General features: G+C 37.2%; 1 protein-coding gene across 1 annotated transcript in view; it reads right to left on the bottom strand.

Annotated features, from left to right (window-relative positions):
- LOC122810103 (uncharacterized protein KIAA0513-like) overlaps positions 1-22,181 on the bottom strand; it is a 144,149-nt gene that overhangs the window by 75,398 nt on the left and 46,570 nt on the right. Inside the window, exon 2 of the mRNA XM_044081579.1 lies at positions 933-1,447. Coding sequence (XP_043937514.1) covers positions 933-1,270 — 338 coding nt within the window. The 5' untranslated portion in view covers positions 1,271-1,447. The remainder of the gene's footprint in view (positions 1-932; positions 1,448-22,181) is intronic.

Raw genomic sequence — 22,181 nt, 5'->3', positions numbered from 1 at the left:
TCATTAGTGAGGATAATTGGGAATGTATACATTTTTCGAGGATTTTAGAAAAGGGGGATAGAATGGCAGTTTGACAGTAATTAGTGGTATTATAAGTGAAATTTTCCACAGAGAAGTAATACGTTGTTCTGATAAAGAGAGGTTAATGAGCATGGAGACTGGGTAAGAGATGGCTCTGGCTGCAATCTTTAAATATTCTGCAGGTAATTTGTCAGTGGCCAGGGTTGTGGGTTTAAGCCTATTTAGGTATTTATATATTGTGCTAGTTGGGACAGGCTGTAAGGAGAAGAGGTTTTGGTCTGCTGATATGGAAAAGAGGTTTGGATGTGAAGTGGGAGAGCTGTTATTGGTGAGGGCTAGGATGGATTTGGTGAAATGTTCATTAACTTGAGTGGCAATATTATTGGTGGTGGTGTCCATATTGCATTGATTCACAAAGATGCATAAAGAAGATTTGGAAGTAGCAGAGTCCTGTCTGTTGCTAGCCTACTTTAGTTGGGAATAGTTTAGACTTGTATAACCATCGCAACTTTTCACTGGTTTCTGAGATTGCATACTGTATGCATAAATCAAATTTCAATTTATCATCTGTGATTACCTAGTGGTGTAGTATGACGCTTTTTGCTACAGCTTGCTACTCTAGATTCAAGTCACTGCTGTGTTTCTAATCATTGCTAATAGCATAACTTATATTTTACGCTAAGTAATTATAAAAGTGAAAGCAATATTACAAGCACCAGGACTATACTGACCTTCATTAAATCGCTTGGTCTCGTTGTGTTGAAATGTTTCATGAAAATGTAGAAACAAAAAAAGACCCAATCAAGCTATCAAACGTTGAAGAAAAAGCCCATATATTTTCCATTACAGATTACTAGCTGCAGTACTAGGCTTTACAAAACAGAGTCTTTGATTATCATCAGTGTACTTACGTGGCACTAAATATTTTCTCCACATACTTCCTCATGAATTCCCTGCGTTCTGCAGTCTCCTCATCCTCCATTGACTCTGCACTCAGGTTGGATGAGAATGAATCATTGGAGGAGGACCTCCTGGAGTTGTTCCATCCAAAATGGTTGGGTGAATCGTTCATGTCATTCTCACTGTCAGCAGATTCAGTAGCATCACTCTCAATGCTGTCTTCAGGCTCATTATGCTGTAGACTTTGGCTGCTGTCCAAGTCTTTTTGTAGAGGTGATGCTGATACAGCAGCAGGGACATCAGAGTCAAAGTCAATGAGATTTCCCACAGGAACTTCTGGAACAGCCATGTTTTTAAAAAAGGAGATTGTTGCTTTTCTTCTCTCTATTGTTTTTTTTTTTGTTTTGTTTTGGTTTAAGTCTGATGCAACTGGATACTTGTGCAGACCGATTATATTATGTTAGCTGTAAAATGTTATCTCATGTGATGACATCAGGTGCATATTTGTTGTCCTACCACAGATCATCTAAAAGAGAGAAACAGAAATGAAAGATTAGTATTATTCCGTTTTATTCACTGCCTTTTCAAACTGTTGCTAGCATGATTATTAGCTTGAATAAAAAGCTGCAAAAATAGTATGAAATATAAAGGGTTAATCTAAAGTAACATAAAATGCTGAAAAATAGAAATAGATGCTTAAATAGATTTTTGGCATCCATGTGAAGGAGTATATTATTGAAAAACAAACTCTGTAAAAAATAACTGCGTAGATGGCAGCTGAAAGAACATCAGCAAAGTAAAGAAATGTAACATCAATTTTCAGATAGTGCTGGACCACCACCTTTCAGATAATGCATGCCTGAGTTTCCATGGATCATCAAACTACAAAGAACCAAGGACAAGGAAACAAAGGAAAACCTGTTATACAAAGAAAGAACTGTTTTACATCAGACTCTGGAAAAATACCAGATCTTCTGGTATAAATGTAACTATGCTTAAACAGACTTTGGGAATTTGCTATAGAGAGCTAATAGCATATGTGTTGCATGTTTGTAGAACCAAAAGTTAAATGCAACAGAAATGTCGTACTAACTGAAGCAGTTTGCCTCCGTGTATTTATTGTACTTGGTACAATCCAGTATTTAAAAGTGGCTGTTCATACTAAGAGTTAATATACTGTGGTGTACTTGCATGCAAATGTAAACAACAAGAAGGAACCAACAGAAGGCAGCACAGAATTCAAGAAATACCTAATTTTACATCACTATACAGAAGGCCTACAGCTTTTAGCAGAAGATCTGAAAAACACAGATATTTGATAACTGCTTGACCCAGCTTTCTGTAAATCTGTTCAGTTCCCTAGTAAATGGATAAGTTAATTGCCATAGTTTACCTACAGCCTAGCTCTTCATACCACAAGAATGCTTTTGGGAAAACCCAGTAAAGTATGTGCTCAGAATGTCACACATTCAACCATAAGTGGCACACAGCATCTGGGCATAAGTATGTTCAATTGCAATGCTCATAAATAACTTCTCTTCCTTTCCCTTTCTGTGGTTTAAAAAAAAAAAAAAAAACAGAAAGGTAGTACTGATCCACTGACAGAAAACAGAGACTGAAACTAACATTGACAGTAAAAACAAGAAAGGGTATAAAGAAAATGAGTGGTAAGAAATAAATGAACAAAGAAGAATTTGCAATTTTATGAGAAGAGCATAAAACTGTGATACCTTTTTAGAAAGTGTGAAATATCTTAAAATAAATGTACAAAAATGTTTACTTAGAATTAAAAAAAAATAATCTATCTAAAAAGAGGTGATATAAAAACATGGTAAAAGAAATAATACATTTGTTAAAACAAAGAAATCTGTATTCATTAAAAGAAAGAACTATAAAGAGAAGAGTAAGAAGAGAAAGCAATTGACAACAAAATATTTTTTCTAAAGGCATAATACATGCCTCTAGAATTCAGAAAGGAGCAATGCGAGAATGTTGTATCCAGGCAATATACTGATGCAAAATTTAAAGGGGGTACAGAATGGAAAGTGAGAAAAATCAAGGGGAAAAAAAAAAAAAAAAAAAGACTACCATGAATTCAATATTCAATAAAAGTGGAAGAGGTATTCCAAAATGTTAAAAATCAATCAATCAGCACCAGAAATGGATGTTATCGATTAAATGTTTTTAAGAAAAAGCTAAATGAAAAAGAAATGGTACTTCTTTACATCATAAATAAATGCAAAAATAATTAATTTAAGAAACTGGTAGCTGATCAATTGTAAAACTATTTTGAATGCTATGCAGTTGTAGTTTAGAAATATTTTCAAAATATTGGGATTGAAGGAATTTAAGAACAAAGAAAAGAAAAGTAAGGGAAATTATGGTAATTAAAGAAAGAGCAAACTGCACTTTATATGAATGTCAAAATGTAAAGTTGGTGGGGTGTGATGTAGCCAATGCATTTGATAACATTTCCCATAATCAGATGTGGGAAAGTTCAGTGACATATGGAATTAGTCTATAGAGATTAGATTTTTTTTCAAAGTGCTTGTAATAACAATAGCAATAATAATAATAAAGTTATAGCAAACAGTTGGGAATGCAACAAAGACATGTTGGATAAGGCTGTCCTGTAAGCAGCTTGGTATACATGTTAATAATGAATATAATGGAAAATGTGAATACAAATTTGAAGGCTGAATAAACTATTATAAAGATATGGTCAGGATACTGTTGATGATAGCTTGTGCAGCTATCATTTGGATTAAAAGAATATTAAATGGTCTGTAGGACTGGTGGCAAAACTGTAGATAAAATAAAGTTTTTAGGTTAGAAATAGAGAAAAAAAAAACAAGTGCTCCGAGCCTAAGAACCTTTTTAAGCCTAGCCATTCATGCCCCAATTTTCTCAAATATCAGTATCTAAGAACTAGATCAGATCTGGTATGTCTGTGGCTTAGGACATCTATAAGATGCCCCTGCCTATTAGGAAGGGGGTAACAAGCCAGGGGTGAAGTTGCAATTTCCCATCCAAAGATCCAAATTGCATTTGAACAAGCTTTGTGAAGAGCGCTGCTTCACATGAATGGGGATTCTGTTCCAGAGAAGGGATAAACCCACCAACATGTTTTGTTTATGTCACAGATGAGGTTTTGAACCTCATATCAGGTAAATCTAGTGTTTGTTTTGCAAACATGTAGCAGATCCATCAGGACTAGATTGCAGAATAAATTGCCAGTCAGTAGTCTATAGGAGACCATGCATCAGGAACAGGGCTTTGTTGTAGTGTTAGTATTTACATTACTAGAACAGAGATCAAAATAATGGGTATTTCCTATTTGCTGAATACATTTAAATTAAATTTTAGAAAGAAAGCATATTTGATAATTATAAAAATTTTAGGGAAGTTACATAGGAAATGTTTTCCTTTCCTGCAAAGTTGCAGAAGCAAATTGTTAGATATTTTTCAATAATTTAGGAATCAAGGTTAAACCCCCATAATGAGAAGTAACAAAAGATAAAGGGGTATAAATTTACTACATCCTGCAGTGCATCTGGTTTCTTTGCATTCAACTTGGATGATGAATGCGATCAACAGTGAAGAAAAAATATAGCAGAATTAAGTTTATGAAAATGTGTGGTTAATAGCAAGATATTTAAGGTAATATAAAAGTCAAGAAAAAGGAAAAGTACAACAATACAAGAGAAAATATGAGAATAGAAAACAGATGTGAGTGGTCTCCCTCTATTGATGTTCTCCCACCACTCTTCCTCCAACTAGGTTCCAAATCCATTGCCCTACCCATCTCTATTCTCATCAATCAATCTATTACTGAAGGCAAAGTCCCAGCCATATGGAAAAAGTTTTACACTCTTCCCATCCACAAAGGAGGCAACTACACTGAACTATCTATTACAGAAATGTGTACACAAACAAATCCTACAATATGTTACTCAAGAAAACCTAATCACCCCTACTCAACATGGTTTTCGCCCTGGCCATAATACTTCTACTGACCTCATCTCTTTCACAAACACCATCTCACATGCTAGAAATCACAATAAACTAGTCTCATCTATTTCTTGATCTCAAAGGCTTTTTTTACCATCTCTCACCCTCTACTGTTAGATAAACTCTCTCTATTAAAACCATCTCCCACCACCATATTTCCTGGTTTTCTAGCTATCTCTGTAACTGCTTCCAATCTGTAAAATGGAACTCTGCTACATTCCCCCGAATGCCTTATTCAGATGGCAGTTCCTCAAGGATCAATTCTAGGACCTCTGCTATTTAATATTTTTATAAATCAACTGTCTAACTCTACCCCACACTCTTCACTTGTTCAGTATGCAGATGACTCCTCAGTCATCTCCATTGCTGACTCCTTTTCTGAACTCCAAACTATAACAAAGAACTCTTTCTTGCCTATTAAGAACTGGCTCAATTAAAACCATATTATACTAAACCCAAAAAGAACAAGCTATTTATTTTTGGTAAAAAAAAAAGTATGTCCCACCTGAAACCATCTTTTACCATCACTTCCCATAACAACACACTCATCTCAGCTGAAAGTTGCACCAAACTTCTAGGAGTCATTACTGATGATCAAGAAAAATTTGACCTACATGTTCTAAGTAACAAGAAAACCAATCAAAAACTTTGTCTTTATAGAAAAAAAAAAACTTTCCCTCAAGCAAAGCTAAAATAGCTCTTTCTCATGCCTTCCTATTACCTACCTTTCTTTAAGGCACTCAAATTCTCACCAGTGTACAGGCCACACTTATTTTTAAACTAGAATCCACTTATAACAAGGTAGCTATACATCCAACTTGTAACACTTAGTGAAAGTATGAATAGAGGACCAAGGAGCAGCCTGAAGGATGGAATTGGTATCCAAACCCTTGAAAAAAGCACCACAGGAAGAAACTGCCAGAGTAGAATGGGCCTTTACCAATGATGAAAAGAAAAGCAAAAGAAATTACCTTAGAAATCCGGAATGATGGTTTGCTTAGAAACAGCCAAACCAAAAGTCCTCGGGTGAAAGGAAACAAAACACTTTTATGAATAACCTTAGTTTTATCCCAACAACATATGAGCTGTCTATGCAAAGTGAAGGTGTGAAGAAACTTTTCACTGGCAAACTGTGGAGAAGGAAAAAGGAAGGAAGGAAGGAAGGAAGATGAATAGACTGATTAAGCGACAACTCACTGACCACTTTAGGCATAAAAGAAGAACTGGTATGAAGAGACACCCTGACTCTGTGGAAAATCTAAAAAGAGAGGAATAGCCTTGCATACCTAATGTTCAAGCACACTCTTAGCTGAAGTGAGAGCCAAAAAAAAGAAACTCCAAGTACACTGCTGTAAGGAAGCTAAAGAAGCAGCCTTAAAAGGAGCCAGAGTCAATTTCTCAAGTACAAAATTGAGGTCCAGGAAGGCAGAATAGGCTTCCTAGGAGGCCTCATATGAAGGATGCCTTTAAGAAATTGCTTGACCTCAAATCTAGAGGCCAGAGGAGTTGTCAAGGGTTGACTAGCAGAAATTGCTGACAGGTGAGCTTTAAGTGAAGAATATGCCAATGGAGCAGATCACACAAATAAGAGAAAACCAGGGGAACCTACACAGACAGGGGATCCTGATAGTGAGAGAAGTATCAAACAGAAGATCTTTTCCATTTGGGCATACATAATTTCCTGGTAGTGGGTTTCCTAGCCTCCTGCAGAACCCATAGCACATCCTCAGGAAAAAAGGTGCCTGAAAGGGATAAAACCCTTTTACCCATAATGTTAGTTGAAGACTGGACAAGCAAGGATGGATATGAAATCCCTTGTCTTGTGTGAGAAGATCCACCCAGTGAGGTAACTGGTGGCGATTGCCCCGACCAAGTGACCAAGAAGATGGAACCCAATGCTGTCTGGGCCAAAAGGGATCCATTAGCAAGATTTTGGGAGAGTCCTGCGTGATCATGTGCAAGACTCATGGTAACAGAAGGAGGGAAGGCAGACAAACATCTCCTTCCAAGGAAAAAAAGACAGGGTGTCCACTTGCCGAGCCGAAGGTCTCTGGAACAGAATAGAAGTTGTTCAGAGTGGAGGCAGAGAGATCTACAGGAGGAATACCACACAAATGGACAATGCACAGGAACACAACTCTGACGCATCCATTCGTGAGCTTGTGTGCTGGACCTGCAAGGAGTCTGCCACTAGATTGTGCTCTGAGGGAATGTAAATGACCTGAAGAGTCATTTGATATTGGATAGGTAGATCTTAGACCAGAAGAGCTAGTCTGCAAAGATAGGACCTTGTGCCCTCTTGCTTGATATCATACCATATCACTGTGGTATTGTCTGTGAAAACTTTGAGGGGGCTAAGATGAAAGAGGAAATTAAAAGCCTTAACAGCCAGAAATAGTGCCCTCTTCACCTTTATACTGATGTAGTCTGAATTCTGATGGAGGCCAGATTCTTAAGGCCACATGAGGCACTCCATCCCCTCTCTGTGATATATGCGAAGATTTCCCGAGTTGGAACTGGACCTTGAAAAGACCCAGATTGAGTGAAAGCGGATGAATCCATAACTGAAGCTTGAGCTTGAGACAGATGCCAGGAAGTCTAGAGGGTGGCAATGTTGAAGCTGCACTGATTTGAGGTTCCACTGAAGCTTCATCATATAGAGCCTGGTGAGAGGGAGCATAAGAATGGTGGAAGCCATGAACTTGAAAACCCAGAGAAATTCCCTTGCAATGACAGACAGCTGAGGAAGGTGGTACTAGATGAAAGCGATTAGAGAAAGTGCCTTGGGGGTAGACAGAGATGCCAGCATGGGAACTATCTGAAGTATGCAGCCAAGGAAAATATGATCTTGAGAAGGTGTCAGAACTGACTTCTGAAAGTTAATGGTGAACCCCAGATGCTTACAGCGAAGTAGTAAACTTGAGATCCTGATGCAGTGTGTCAGGAAAGGGGCATGAATAAGCAGATCTAGATAGGGAAAGAGCTAAATTCCTCGAATGCTGCAAAAATCAATGGCAGGAGCAAGGCAGTAGATGAATACCTTTGGGGAAGTAGAGAGGCCAAAGGGAAATGCAAGGAAGAGACAGAGAGAGAGACAAATATTTCCTGAAGAGAGGATGGATGGGGATGTGAGGGCATGCATCCTTGAGACCCAGAAATATCAGAAAAGGTGCGGAGTACAAGATGAAATAATGTCCGCAGAGATGACATCTGAAAGGAATGAATCGTGAGAAAGGTGGTCAGCCTGGAAACATCCAGTAATGGTCTCCATGTGTCTTCCTTTCATGGGACCAAAAACATTCTGGAATAAAATCCCTTCCCTGCCTAGGCAGAAAGCATGACTTGAATGTGGCCATGAGCCAAACAGAGTGAAGAACACCTGGGAAATGAGAAAGCTGTTCCCAAGGAGGTTGAGGAATACCTGAAATGCCTGAAACTGGAGGAAGGGATTTCCAAACCATGAAATATCCATGATGGATAATGGACAGAACCAGAGTCTGAAGTAATTCTTAGCCAATTTGGAAGAGACAGGGAAAGGCAGTGGAACAAGGGAACCTGGACGAGGGAAGGAGGAAGCAAACTGTGAAACAGAACCCGGCTTCTCTTGGAAAGCAGGTTTCTGAGTGGCAGTATCCCAAGTCGAGTTTGCAGGCGGGCACCTGTGTAGGGGAAACAAAAATGTCTCAACGCCTGAAAGGCTTTGCCCTTGTTCTGGAGAGGTTTGAAAAGCTCAACAGCAGCGGATCCAAAAGGGGTTTTAATATCCAAAGGAGCATCTAAAAGTCTGTCCTTAATGTTATCAGGTAAAGCTTGAAGATGAAGCCAAGAATAACACCATATAAATAAACTAAAGGTAGCATCCCTGGAAGGCATTAGCTGAGTCACAGCCGCATTTGATAGTGGGCAACTTGAGATGTACAGCCCAGGATGGAAAGGGACAAAAAGCCTTCACCTCAAAGTCAAGGTGGTCAGAAACCACCAAAGAAACTGGAGAAAAAAAAAACATATCTGGTTACACGAGAATGGTAGTTGATGCCCTTGAAGGATAAAGTGGCAGAAGTTTAAAGGTTCTAGCCCAGCCTTTCCACAGATCTACTAACCTTATCAGAAGGAAACAGGTGGAGGATATCAACTTGGGTGGCTTTGTCAGAGGAGACTGACTACAGAAGGGTCATCAGAAGGGCATTTATAAAGAAATTTGTACTTCTCATGCACTTTATAGAATCTACCTGGCTGCTTAGGAGCAGGAGGCTGAGTCAAGAAGGTATCCAGAATGGCAGGTAGCAGACAAGGTACAGCAGTTTATTTGGAAGACTCCTAGTACAGCAGGGAGACTCCATCTGTAGGAGCACAATATCATCTTTTTTGAATCTCAGAAACTTGAGAACAATCCCATTTAAAATAATCCATCATACAGGGAATGGTATCCCCAAAGGAGAGCTCCTCTAAAGAGGCATCTGGACTTATGGAGCCTTCCTCCTCCTCTGAAGCATAGTCCAAAGGGGAAGGGATTTGGTAAGAATAAGCCCAACATTCTTCCCAGAGTCCAGATCATCCAAGGAATCCAATTCCCTAGGCTCCTCGAGTGGAATGGAAGACCATGGAGGAGCAGGATCAGAGAACCCTTGAGGAGGCTTCAAGACCATCAAAGCATCAGATAAAACCAGACTAAAATCCTTCCATTCACATTGGAGATCCTTAGCAACAGTGGAAATATACTTTGTATTTTTCTTTTTCTGTCAGAAGTCCACTCAAAACACTGAGGGTCAGACCCCTGGCATGACTCAATGGTTGTAGGAATCTCTTCCTTTACTAAGATCTGAAGAATCCCACTCAGTCCTTTGAATATAATCAGCAGAGGTTCCCCCTCATTGCAGGTACAAACATTTGAAAAACCTCAGATTATGTGCAGACATTTGGGGAGGCTGGATAGCAGCTGGATCACACCTAACTTTTTTGGCCTTCTTGGCAGACAGCTGAGACTCGGAATGGGAGGATTCTGCCACAACACCTTCAGCCAACCAATTCAGATATTGGTTCTCCAGATATATGGACAAGGAGGAGAGATGACTAGTCTTAGGCACAAACACCTAGCAGATAGAACACAGTGTATTATCATGGGAAGCATCCAGAATAATGAGACACTGGTCATGATAGTCGTTATGGGGAATCTACTTCCCACACTGACATTCTCCCTTTCTGGTTGACGTGAACACAATAACTACAAAATAAAACAGAAGAGAAGTACCCCCAACAGGGCACTTACCTGAAACATGGCTTGGTAACAAGCACAGCAGAAGGGCATTCTGATCAATATACAACAGTGTTCGGACTTGCAGCAAAGAAGTTTTGAGTGTGTGCATCCATATGTCACATTTATGCCCTACATGTTGCTTGGGGAGCATGTGTGTGATGTACAGTGCTTATAAGAACTAAAGGCTTTGTTTTACTGGCTGGACATTGGGCTATCCTTGGCAAGAGATCCACATCACTACTGCAATACTGTTTGCCTAAGGCAAGGACATCCCACATTCTCCTGACCTTCTAGCACCAAACGTGAATGCGTTATATGTTGAGCGACTGACTGCTAAATTAGAACTGTATAGTATTGGAATATTGTTAATATAATTTAGTAATAAGGTGAACAAAAATGTTTAAATTACAGAGCCTGTCTCCTTAAAGATATATATATATATATATATATATATATATATATATATATATATATATACATACATATATATATACATACATACATACATACACACACAAGTTTTTAATTCTGAACTCTGAATGAATCATACTAAGTGAAAAAATATGTGGATTGAGATGTAAACAAGTTACATTAGTTTATGTGGAGCTTTTCATTAAACTATTACAAGGCAAAAAGATGCTGAATTTAAGAATTAGAAGTGCCAAATGATGGTCATCATAAAATTCAGTCTCCTTAATAAAAATGCCAATTGTAAATCACAAATTTAAATTTGTGCTGTTACAACTGCATAATGATTCCTGTCAGTGGGACACTAACAGCGCCTGAATTTACCACAGGCGCCAACTCATTGCAATGGTCGTATGGTTTTGGAACACAAACTAAGGGGCAGTACATGAGAAGATCTGTGCTAAATAGCATCATCATGAAAAAGTCACATTCTAGCGCTGCAGACAAGTAATAGAATGTGCAATTTCATAACAGTAAAATAAATTTCTTCTTGGCTTGTCACTTGACTGATATACATGTATAAAACATTTTAATTAATCGCTAAATCAAGAAACAATAAATGAAAAATAAAGCAGCAAGTAAAAAGTGTGACATTGCTAGCCCTAGTATAGCATATACACCATCTGAATAAACAGAAGGCTGAAGCTACAAAAAGTATTAATGGTTAGATCATCATGAACAGAACCAGTTAATATTCACTTTTTCCCCTGAGGGTGTTAAGATCTTCCTTGAATCATAGGGCAAAGGTGCAAAATTCAGCTCCATTAAGATAATCTTCAGCTTTTAATTTACCATTCAAACAAGAAAAAAAACTTGAAAATAAATCTAAAACATACTTATACCACCAATTAAAAGTAATGACTTACTAAATCAATGGCACATGCTAAAACACACTAAAAAGAAATAAAAAGAAACCGTTCCATCCTTTTACTTATTTAACACTGTTGCAAGTTTCCTGTTGACATATATCAGACCAGCAATAAGATCTGATTACGTCCCAAATTCGTATTGTGAAAACATTGTATTAATCCAGTGCACTGGATAAGGAGTGGCTGTTGGCATTTATGACTGTTGGTGTTTCCTGCCTGCTACTTACTTTTATCTTATGCTTATTCTCTGTAGTAGATGTATTGTACTTTGTTGGCATGCAAGTTACAATTACATGACACACCTAGGGCAGGACGGACTTTGTGGCATATAAAAATCATACAACTATTGCAGACACTAAAAATATTGGCACAAAAGGAATAAATTACTAGTACAGAATGCAAACAATGGAGATTTACAAAAAAATCAAAAAGGGTATGAAAAAGTACATTTCCATAACATTAGATCTTTGAGGACAAGTCTCTGTAACCATAAGTCATAATATTTATGTTCATTATACATTACCTAGTTCATCTACTGGGCAAAAATTGTAAAACCAATGGCTTCTTCTTTCTGTACAGGTAGAAACACAGTTGTCCTGCTGGTTTAAATATTAACAGAGGTAGATGTATATTTCCTACCCTTCATTCTGGCAGTTCTACTGAATGTGGAGGACTTCCTCTAAAACAGAACTATTCATACGGAGTCACGCAACTGAACACGGTTAGCTCCCTTCCTTTGGCGTTTACATACGAAGTCGCAATCCATTTTCCTTAACTTGCCTCACTAGGCCATAACCAGCTTTGATCCCAAGTTACTGAAAAAGCAGAAGGTGTATGACAATCTTCCAACCCTCCATGTCTCAATCACTCTTTTCAAGAAGTTAGGTGCATTGTACTTTCTTTTCTTCTAAACAATTTGTCTGCACTCTCCAATGAGTAAATGCAATAGTACATGTAAACTCTATCAGGATACTGTTAGCAATATGTCAGAAAAGAATATAGTTTCACTTACAGTGATAACTTTGCTGTGGTCACCCATGCCGCTGGTCAGAACAGACATAGCATTATAAGCTGTTTTACTCTTAAAATGAAGAATGAAGAAAATAACTTATAAATACACTGAGTAGCTTGGCATGATTGAGAAAACACAATGAGGTACAGGACAATGTAAAATATTTTTAAATGCACTATGACTGGTATTTCTATCTTTAAGTCAGGATCCCTTAAGCAACAACCCATGTCATCAAAAGTTCTTAACCTACTCCAATGGTTTGAAAAGGTCATTTAAAGGAGTACAGCAGGAAAGCCTTACACACGGGTAAGTAGGGACGACTTGCTCCAACAGAACACTAATGACTTACTTCAGCCTCTGTGTTTTACATACTTTATAAAACAGATACTCTCCCTGTAGGACCCATACAATTAAACCAAATCTTAACCATCTTGAAGACTTGTATGTGACAAAAATATACATCCCTCAAGCAAGACAGTCCCTACTTAGGCTATTAATTCTTGTGGAAAAAAAACATAAAAATGGAAAGTTATTTTGAAGCTAGAAGTGATGTGTTTTAATGGACCGTCTCCAGAACGTTAAGAGAGCACTTGTTTTTTTCTGTTAGTTTAAAAGTAGTGTAAACTAACTGAAAAGCACAATTTCAACACAGAAAGTAAGTTATTTTTCATTTATGGTGTTGAAATTCTGTTGTAAAGTCCTTTATACTGTGTTTTATCTGTCAAAAAAGTGGACTGGTAGTTTTACCGGAAATTGTTGCTTGCATTCCCTGGGAAATAGGAACCATTTTTGGCTTCACCATGGAACAGACTACCAGTTCCATGGTCAGTCCTTCTTCCACAAAAAGAAAATTTAGTAAACAGCCTTTGCCACTACAGGAAGATCTATAAATTTGCAAACCAGCTGTGGATACTGATGTGCATTTATCAGCTTTTCTTAAAGTATGCTAGATTGCCAGCTTATGTATTTAGTTTCATACCAAAAAAACGGGGCAAAAAAGAAACCCAGTAAAAAGGCAAAATGCTAGGCTGGGCTAAGTGGGAGTCACAATAAGTCTCCTTAATATGCATACATACATTCACAGATCACCATATACTTCACTAAGGTATGTAAGATACAAGGTAAGGAACAAAGTATATCTCCTAACCCTTCCAGTCTGACACCTAGGTGGTAACCCAGTATAACACAGAAAACAGAATCCTGAAAGTTCTTTAACAGCTTCCCAACTATAGTCTGCAATATTCCTAGCTCTTGTGATCAGCACAAGATCTGCAGATTGAAGGAAGAATGTAAATAACAAAATGTTACACTGAGTGGTAATCATAAGTTACCCCTGAAATGCTTCCTAATAAGCTTGCAAATATAAGCAAGTTCACACTCACAGTGACACCCATAAACAAAAGTAGCTGCAAAAAAGGCTGACAGTTAACCAGGTTACGCATTTGTTCTGCTGAATTATAAGAAGGGCCTTCATGTCAAATTTTGTAGATATTTCATTTATGTATGCTTAGGACCAGTAAGGAAATTAAATACCTGCATTTATGAGTTTATTTCTACCTCATGAAATTGAAAGCATTAGAAAAAAGCAATAAACCAATTTCTCTGTGATATAACTGTTAATTTTTGTTACAGCAACAAAATTCTAATTAAAAATTCTAATGGTGCCTGCATTATAACCACACTGTAGACATAATCCCTTTACTTCCACTGCACAACCTGTAAGATCCAGGATTACATTATAACTATACTTCATCTGTTCTTAGTGTCTAATAACGAACACAACAGCTCCAGTACTGCAAAATATCCCTCTAAAGTTAAACTGCAAGTACAATTTCACACAAAATTCACACCATATATAAATACCTAAAACTTCCTCAAATATGGAAAGCTTCAAAATCACAGACACATCTTCTGTAGCTCAAACTTAAACTTACACAGCAAAATTCTGAATACCTATAATCCCTTTTATCAGCTTTTGATTTTGCATTTCTCCTTTCACCTACAGAGCTGAATCCTATTTTTATGTCCATCTTTCTGCACATCTTCCCACATTCTCCAGTTATCTATACCCTATTACCCATAAATCCACTGATCGTTTACCATCATCTGTTAACAATGCTCCTGAAAATTTGTAGCCCTTACAATACAATAAATTCTCATCATTCATTCCCAGCACAAAATACATTCTCTATGGAAAAACTGCATTTCAAAACCTTCCCTATTCACTACATATTTTGTAAATTGTTCAGGTATCCTCTTTACAAGTCAGGAATGTACTTAATATGCAATGGAAATGCAATAGAGATTCAACAAATACACTTCCATTTTTACTGGGAAGTTCCCACCGGGTCATATTAAGCAGTTGGAAAAGCCCCAGAATTTCCTAACCAATAAGGCTACTGTCCTAAAGTCCCTGCGCTACCAGGAAAAGCTTGAAGCACTACTGCTTTACTTAGTTTTTAATACTACTGCATCAGTTAGTTTCTGGTAAGACACTGTGTGGTGTGCTATGATTTGTGTTTCATTTCTTTTAGGAATTTAATCTTCCTTCTCTCCAGCATCTTTTTCAAGTCAGATTGATCCAGTACCAGAATTGTAGTTAAATCTCCACTGCACAAATAAAATGCACCAGAGAGACAAGTGTATTACACAATGCCTACCTGCATCCTTCAGTTTAAACCTGGATGTGTATCCATAAATTTATACCAAGACTGGGGATTAGCAAGGCAAGAATGGTCCTCTGACTTCTTCCTTGTGTTTCTGACAATGCTATGATCATCACTCCTGTGATACTTTCTATGAAATAATACTTCCACTTATATATCCTGGAATGAATACCATGCGTCTTCAAACCATTCCTTCTACTCCAGCACTTCTGTTTTCTTATATAGGTTGTTTATATTATTAATTATATCAAATTACATTATATGTTATTTTGAATCACTTATTTTTAAGATGCTTCTCATGGAAGGAATAATGTATTTTAGCTGACAATACAGTGTTTGTTCATTTTGTTCATTATTGATAATTACAATTCAGTAGGAATTTTTCTGCGCTTTAAGCAAGATTTATTTTATTTTTTTCTTAAGCAAGATTTTACTAAGCTAACTTTGTTTGATAGGAATGTAATACAATTAAACTAACTGTTTAATGAGGCAGTGCAATATGTATATAAGGCAAAAATTGATTTAAAATATTATTCTGAAGAGGTTCCGGATGTGGACGAAAAGCGTTTCTTATATAGGTTGTCGCTGCACACACAATACCCTTATTTCGTTTGATGCACTTATGAATGCATTTCAATACAGCTTCTTCTAGCACACAAAGTTCTACTTTATGATCTTATTGTCTGATAGGTCTACGTTAATACATAATCTCCCTCTATGCTTGTTTTTTCGTTTGCCGTAGTTATCATTTTTGACAGAGCTATAGCAAGGAAACCGGATACCATGATTATAGCACATTTGTACCCTCCTATTACCACAAAAAATAAGTAAAGATAAATCCACAACTACAGTGCAGGTTATGGGAAATTTACAAACACAATGGATTTCACAAGTAATATAGCAAAGAAACTTGCTTTGCCAAAGGCAGTGCAAGTTTGTTATAAAAACACATTATAGTCATGATTTTATGCACAATTTGCCTCTGTGAAAAAAAAAAGAAAAAGGTGCATGTTTGCTGCAACTGAACCAAAACACATTTTTAGTAGGGGCATTATGAAATTATAGCGATAAAAGAAAAGCCAAAACATGGGTTTGTCCTCATTTTGATCCTAAAATACTATAAGCACTACTATTGTCTTTTGCGCACACACTGTTTCAGTCCCTTCTGGAGGAGTACACCTCCTTAGACTATGAAGCCATTTAAACTGTCCAACAAAAAAATGTGGCAATGATTTGCTGACAAAGAATCTACCACCCCCATCATACATTTGCACTACCTTTACAAGCCTGACCAATTGTTTAACTAAGATCAAGTGAAGGCAAATGGTTAGCCACTTTCATATACAGGCTGCCTCCCCACTGCCAAACACTTTGCAGCCAACTGCATCGACATTTCACTATGATCAAAGTGAAAGTAATAACAGCTACAGTAACTTGTTTCTCTCGTGTATGTGCATTCTCTCTCTCTCCCACTGGCAGGCAATATGGATGATTCACCTGTGTTCAAGTTAAATTGTGCTCCTTTTCTTCAAACACCGACAACCTCTGCATCGGTCAAAGATGGGCACTTCTTGAATATACATATCTCTGACGTTTACATATGGTTCAAGTGAAAGAATTGGTGTCCAGAATAATACATCTCAATCTAATGCTCTCAAACAAATGCGCTACCCCATGACCAGCCATATCCAAAATGTTTTATCAGTACTCAGATATAATGTCTCTTGCCTTTAGATACACCAATGACAGACGCTTCCAGTGTAAACCTTTGTCTGAGTGTGATTAACTGAAAGAAAATAATGGCCACAGCAAATTGTTATTCCCTTTTATGATTCCCATTAGTTCTGACCTTACCAAAGGACGTTCATTTTGCCTCCTCCCTGTTTATTAGCATGTTATTTAACTCCATCTGGAAGTTTAAGCTCTCTAAACATTTCTGTAGGATACTGCGATATACTTTTTGACATATTTACATCTCTGCAAAGATGATGCAATATATCTTGAGGAATGTTTACATCTGTTAGACACAGGTCAAACAGGTAAGCTGCAAGAATTAATCCTTGGGGATGTGCTGTCCATATTCTTTCCTTGCTTACCTTCGTATCCCACCTGTCAAGAGCTTTTTGACACACACTCAGTGCTAAACAGAGTGCAAGTCACTTATACTGATCTCTCCTACAAAACTGCGCTGTGGTAAGACATATATAAAGCAATGTGTGCCACCAATACAATGTTGGAGAAAAAAAGTGACGTAAGTAACTTTAACTTGTGCATAAAATAACGTTTTAGAAAACAGGCTTCAAGAAGAAATCTGATTGGATAATTAATGTTCCAAAGGGGTGTTTTACTGCAAAAGGTGAGCCTGTTACAGAGTATCTATATACAGTAGATAAACTGTTCAGTGTAAGGAAAACACAATGAAGCCCTTTGTTGTCCCGTCACTAATTATGCTTAGGACATACCGTCTGTATATGTATGCACATATAACATATTTTAAATGATTTATTTGAAACAAGTCCTTCTGCAGCACAACTGTACCCCTGTACTTTTAAGGCAATTGCAGTAAGTAGTGTTCAACTCAATGCCATTAGCTTAAATGTGATAATGCCAGACATTGCTAAAAAAAAGTATTCAAAGCAAATTATTTAAAATGTACAATAAACAGACACCTACTAAGCACATCTAAAGCATAAAAAATACCTGTCACAAGCTGTCTTGAGTTTCTGTGTATATGTGTGTGCATGTGTCTCTCCCTGTCTGTATACGAGTGAATGTGTATATGCATGTGGGTAGACATCAAGTAGTCTTTATTCATTATTTCTTTAGTTCTTATACAACTTTTATATTCTGGATGTAAAATACTTTTCCAGCAACACATACATATCCTTCACAAGCTTTCAATGATAATATATACAAATTTAGGCTCTTCTCCAGGCCATTAAAGAGTTTGCTTTATTTTTGATCCTGATTCAAATTAATATTCTTAAACCATTAATCGAAATCCCTGCTAAATGTATCCAAATCAACAATACATCTTATACATATGGGTAAAGAGTTCCATAGTCTCCCTGCTTTCTGGTGCAAGAGAGCTTTTCAGCATAGAGCTGACAGTGAGTGAACTAACCATAAAGTTGTTGTTCCTCGTGTGGGAACTGTGAATTATAAACTCAATACTCAGGGTTGCTGCCTGAGCATCATCATATAGGCATTTGTGAGCTAAAATTCAATCACCATTGAGCAATCTGTAGCATACGGAAAAGAGGGAAAGATGTCTGAGTGTCTCACAAAAGGATAAATGACTAAGACCCCTTACCTGTCCTGTGATGGCCTTCTGAATGTGCACAAGTTTATTCAAAGGAGAAAGTCTAAATACTGAATAATAGCCATAATACTATTGGGTGAATCCTATGTAAAGCCTAATCAAAACATCTTTGTCTCTTGATAAAGCACAAGTTTTTTTAATAAGCCCACAGTATTTCTTTAACATCAGTTAAGTATGCTCATCAAATTTCAGTGTAGAGTCCCTTCAGTATACTTAAGTTCTTAACCATGCGGGTGAATTAAAGGATGTAGTTATCCAGTGCATATGGGTACATGAGGTTACTTGACCTATAGTAAATCACCATACATTTACTGTTAAACCTCATGCCTTTGTATCTTATGCATGTAGTTAAGTTGTCCAAACTACTATAAGATAATGCCAATTCTCAGTACAGGTGACTGTGCAACCTATTTTAATGTCATCACCAAATACCAGATACTGGAGGAATACCTTTACCAGCAGACATAGAACTAACTCTACATTTCTAATAGACCAACCACATGGTAAACCATCTAATAGTGGTCTTACACATGTCAATAAAAACTGTGTGTGTGACTAAGTGGAACACTTTTGTAAAATCTAAACACAGCTTGACAGCCAAACCCAAATCAATATACTTTATATTAACATAAAACCTAATTAGTTTAGAGATACAGGAATATCCAGTAAGAAAGCCAAGTTGGTAGATGTCAGAGCTAACATCAAACATGGATTTGAGTTAAACACACAGAACCCTCAAAACATTTTCCCCAAGTATGCAAGGCTAATTGGTTTGTAGTTTTCAGTACACAGATAAGGCTGACTTTTCTGTATAGGGATAAAAAGTGTCTCTTTCCAGATGCATGGAATGTAACCTTCTATTAAAGACCTCTGAAACATATGGGTTAGAGCACAAAAATAATGCCTCTGCTACTTCCTTCAGGAAAAAATGTTTAGACCATCTGGGCCAGCTGCAGAGTTAGACTTGATGTTTAATAATGCCCTTTGTACATCAACATCCCGTATTAATGCTGAAGTACTATTGAAGATAACGGGGTTTGGATTAATAAAGCTGTTGACGTGCATTCCATCACGGAACCCCTGAAGAAAACTTTTACTCACATTCTTGGGAACTGCAATTAAACTGCAACTCACTTTTAATGAGAACTTTTAAGCATTAAGAGAGGAACTATATTTTATATGCATAAGCTGTTAATAAGAATTCAAGGGCACTTTGATGAAAACATGTTGAAATCCTTAATACTTTGCTTTAGAATGTTGTAAAGCAGGGAAAGCACAGTTGTGTAAGCAAATTTACTATAACAGTGCATGTTTGAATGATCATTGCTGCAATAGCCTAATCTAAGCTGTATGGGGCAACTGACAAAGTTTAAGGGTATTTTCCACATGCCCAAACAGTTGCCAGCTCAAGAAAAACAGTGGTTTGGACACAAAGCCCTTCCAAGCTTTTATGCCAACTAAGAGAAGGATGTCAGGGCCCACAAAGAGGTCAGTGTTAGAAAAATAATACTCTCACGTACTTAGTAGAATTCTATGATCAAGTACTTTGGGCTCTTCACAGCTTAACAATGGGTGATACTTATCTGGATTAGGCTTTTGATAAGATTGCACATAATTCAATAATGGATACATTCAAGAATTAGGATTACAATCCCGTTTTGATTAACTGGATTATTCTTTGGTTGGCAAGTCATTCTGAATGTGTATCAGTTAAAGATCACCATTCCTGCTTCCTCCCTGTATTGTATGGAGTACCACAAGTGCACATAAAACTTTTGGGGATAAATTGTTACATCTTGTACACAATTCTAATCTCTCTGTTACAAGTCAATATAGCTTGTGATGTATAATGTTTGCAAATAACATTATGTCAATATGGATTGCTTTCAATTATATAAATGTATGACTGCCTATGTCATGTGTCATAATTTAATAAAGATGTAGCCTGTTAAAAAATATGAATCTCTCTTAACTGGTATGTCAATATTAATTTTAATACTTTTTTTGTGAAATGCAGTTATGATGGAATCATATAGGTCAAACAATCCATACAATTTGGAATTATATATCAAGTGATATTACCTAAAAGTGAGTGTTTTAAAACTAAATTTGATAATTTGAATGGAAACAAATGTGTTTGCTATTGATTGTAATGAGTCAGTGTTCTGCATGGCCTAAAGGCCCGAACACTGAAACAAACCTGTAAGAAATTTACAAGAAATTGTCACCATGGCAACAAAAATAAATAAAATTAAGGGGGAATGAGGAAGGACAGCAGTGATCATTCAAACATCTACTGTTACAATATGTTTGCTTGCACAAGTGTGCTATGTTCATCATTTGATCACTGCCACAGTAGCTTTAGCTGTATGAATAGACTACCATAGCTTATACTAACTACTATGCATTCTGTAGATAGTCACACTTGTTAAACTGTCCTTGTGTCTGGGGGCTCCACCTTTCCTTTTAAAGCATCCATGCCACTGATTTCTAAAAGTATGCTCGTCAGGAACTCATTGCATCTGCTTAATTTGCTTTTTATAAAATGGTGCAGAGGTAGCTGTAAAACTCTTGACAAATTTGGAGGAAGGATGGCTGAAAAATCCAAGAAGCCCCCTGAATTAGCTTCCCTCTCTCATCACACTTTTTTAAAAGTATTTCTGTAGCAGATGGTCCAAACATAACCTTTCTGTCTAAGGGATAATCGAAAATCTCAGCTTTATCATTCGCTAGTAGGTTTTGTGTATGCATGTGGAAGTTTTTATCCACCAGAAAGGGAACTTCTGTCCAGCAATAGAGAACAGTTAGCCAACTGTTGATCTTCAAAAGCCCACAAGAGGAGTGCTCTTCTGGAGTAGAAAAGCTCTGAATGGCTTAGTGCCCAGACTGCTGTATTTCCTCTGCTCTGCTGAAGCTGGTAACAGTTTGGATGTGTGGAAGGTGCTCTTAACCTTTTGAAAGCTAGCTGTTATACCCTTAGCAGCATATAACCAATATAGCTAAGGTTACTGTAGCAGTGACCAAATGATGACCATCATTTTTCTCACCATACATGCATGCACACACAGACACACACACTCCTCGACTCAGTAGTGGCCCTCTACAAAATGTGCTCAACATCTACCTTCTTAGTTGGCTAACATGTAATGTCGATCAGTTTGAGATTTTGTTTGTTAACTGGGTCACTAGTTGTACAGCCAGACCACCCTCTTCAGCCACGACTCTGTCCATACATAGTAAGTATAAACTTCTATGGCTTGTAAAGCCAAAATCAATGGAAAACAATATATTTAAAAAAGTTTACAGCCTATGAGAGCTTAGAGGTTTACAATTTCAAAATAAAACACTACAGTAGCCAATGGGTCAATAACAGGTAGGAGGGGTTTATCTGTACCAGCACAGTGGGAATTATATTTTTAAATATTCGTTAAGACCCGGTGCAGCTTCAGCATTTAAAAGAAGCTGCCACTTGAGTTCATGAACCTCCAGCAAAGAGTCACAATCACCAAAAACTACAGCTAGTTGTTCTAAAACAATGAATTTAAAACAATTGACATTTAGGCAAAACAAACTGTTTACCTAGAGCATTTCTGTGGTCTTTAATTCTAATGGCCACGTTATGCTCCTTAATACAGTCAAAGTTTTCTACAAATCTTAC

This window comes from Protopterus annectens, chromosome 8.part1, assembly GCF_019279795.1.
Source record: "Protopterus annectens isolate FY-2018-M chromosome 8.part1, PAN1.0, whole genome shotgun sequence".
In the NCBI taxonomy this organism is placed as follows: Eukaryota; Metazoa; Chordata; order Ceratodontiformes; family Protopteridae; genus Protopterus; species Protopterus annectens.
This window is presented reverse-complemented; position numbering and strand designations above follow the sequence as displayed.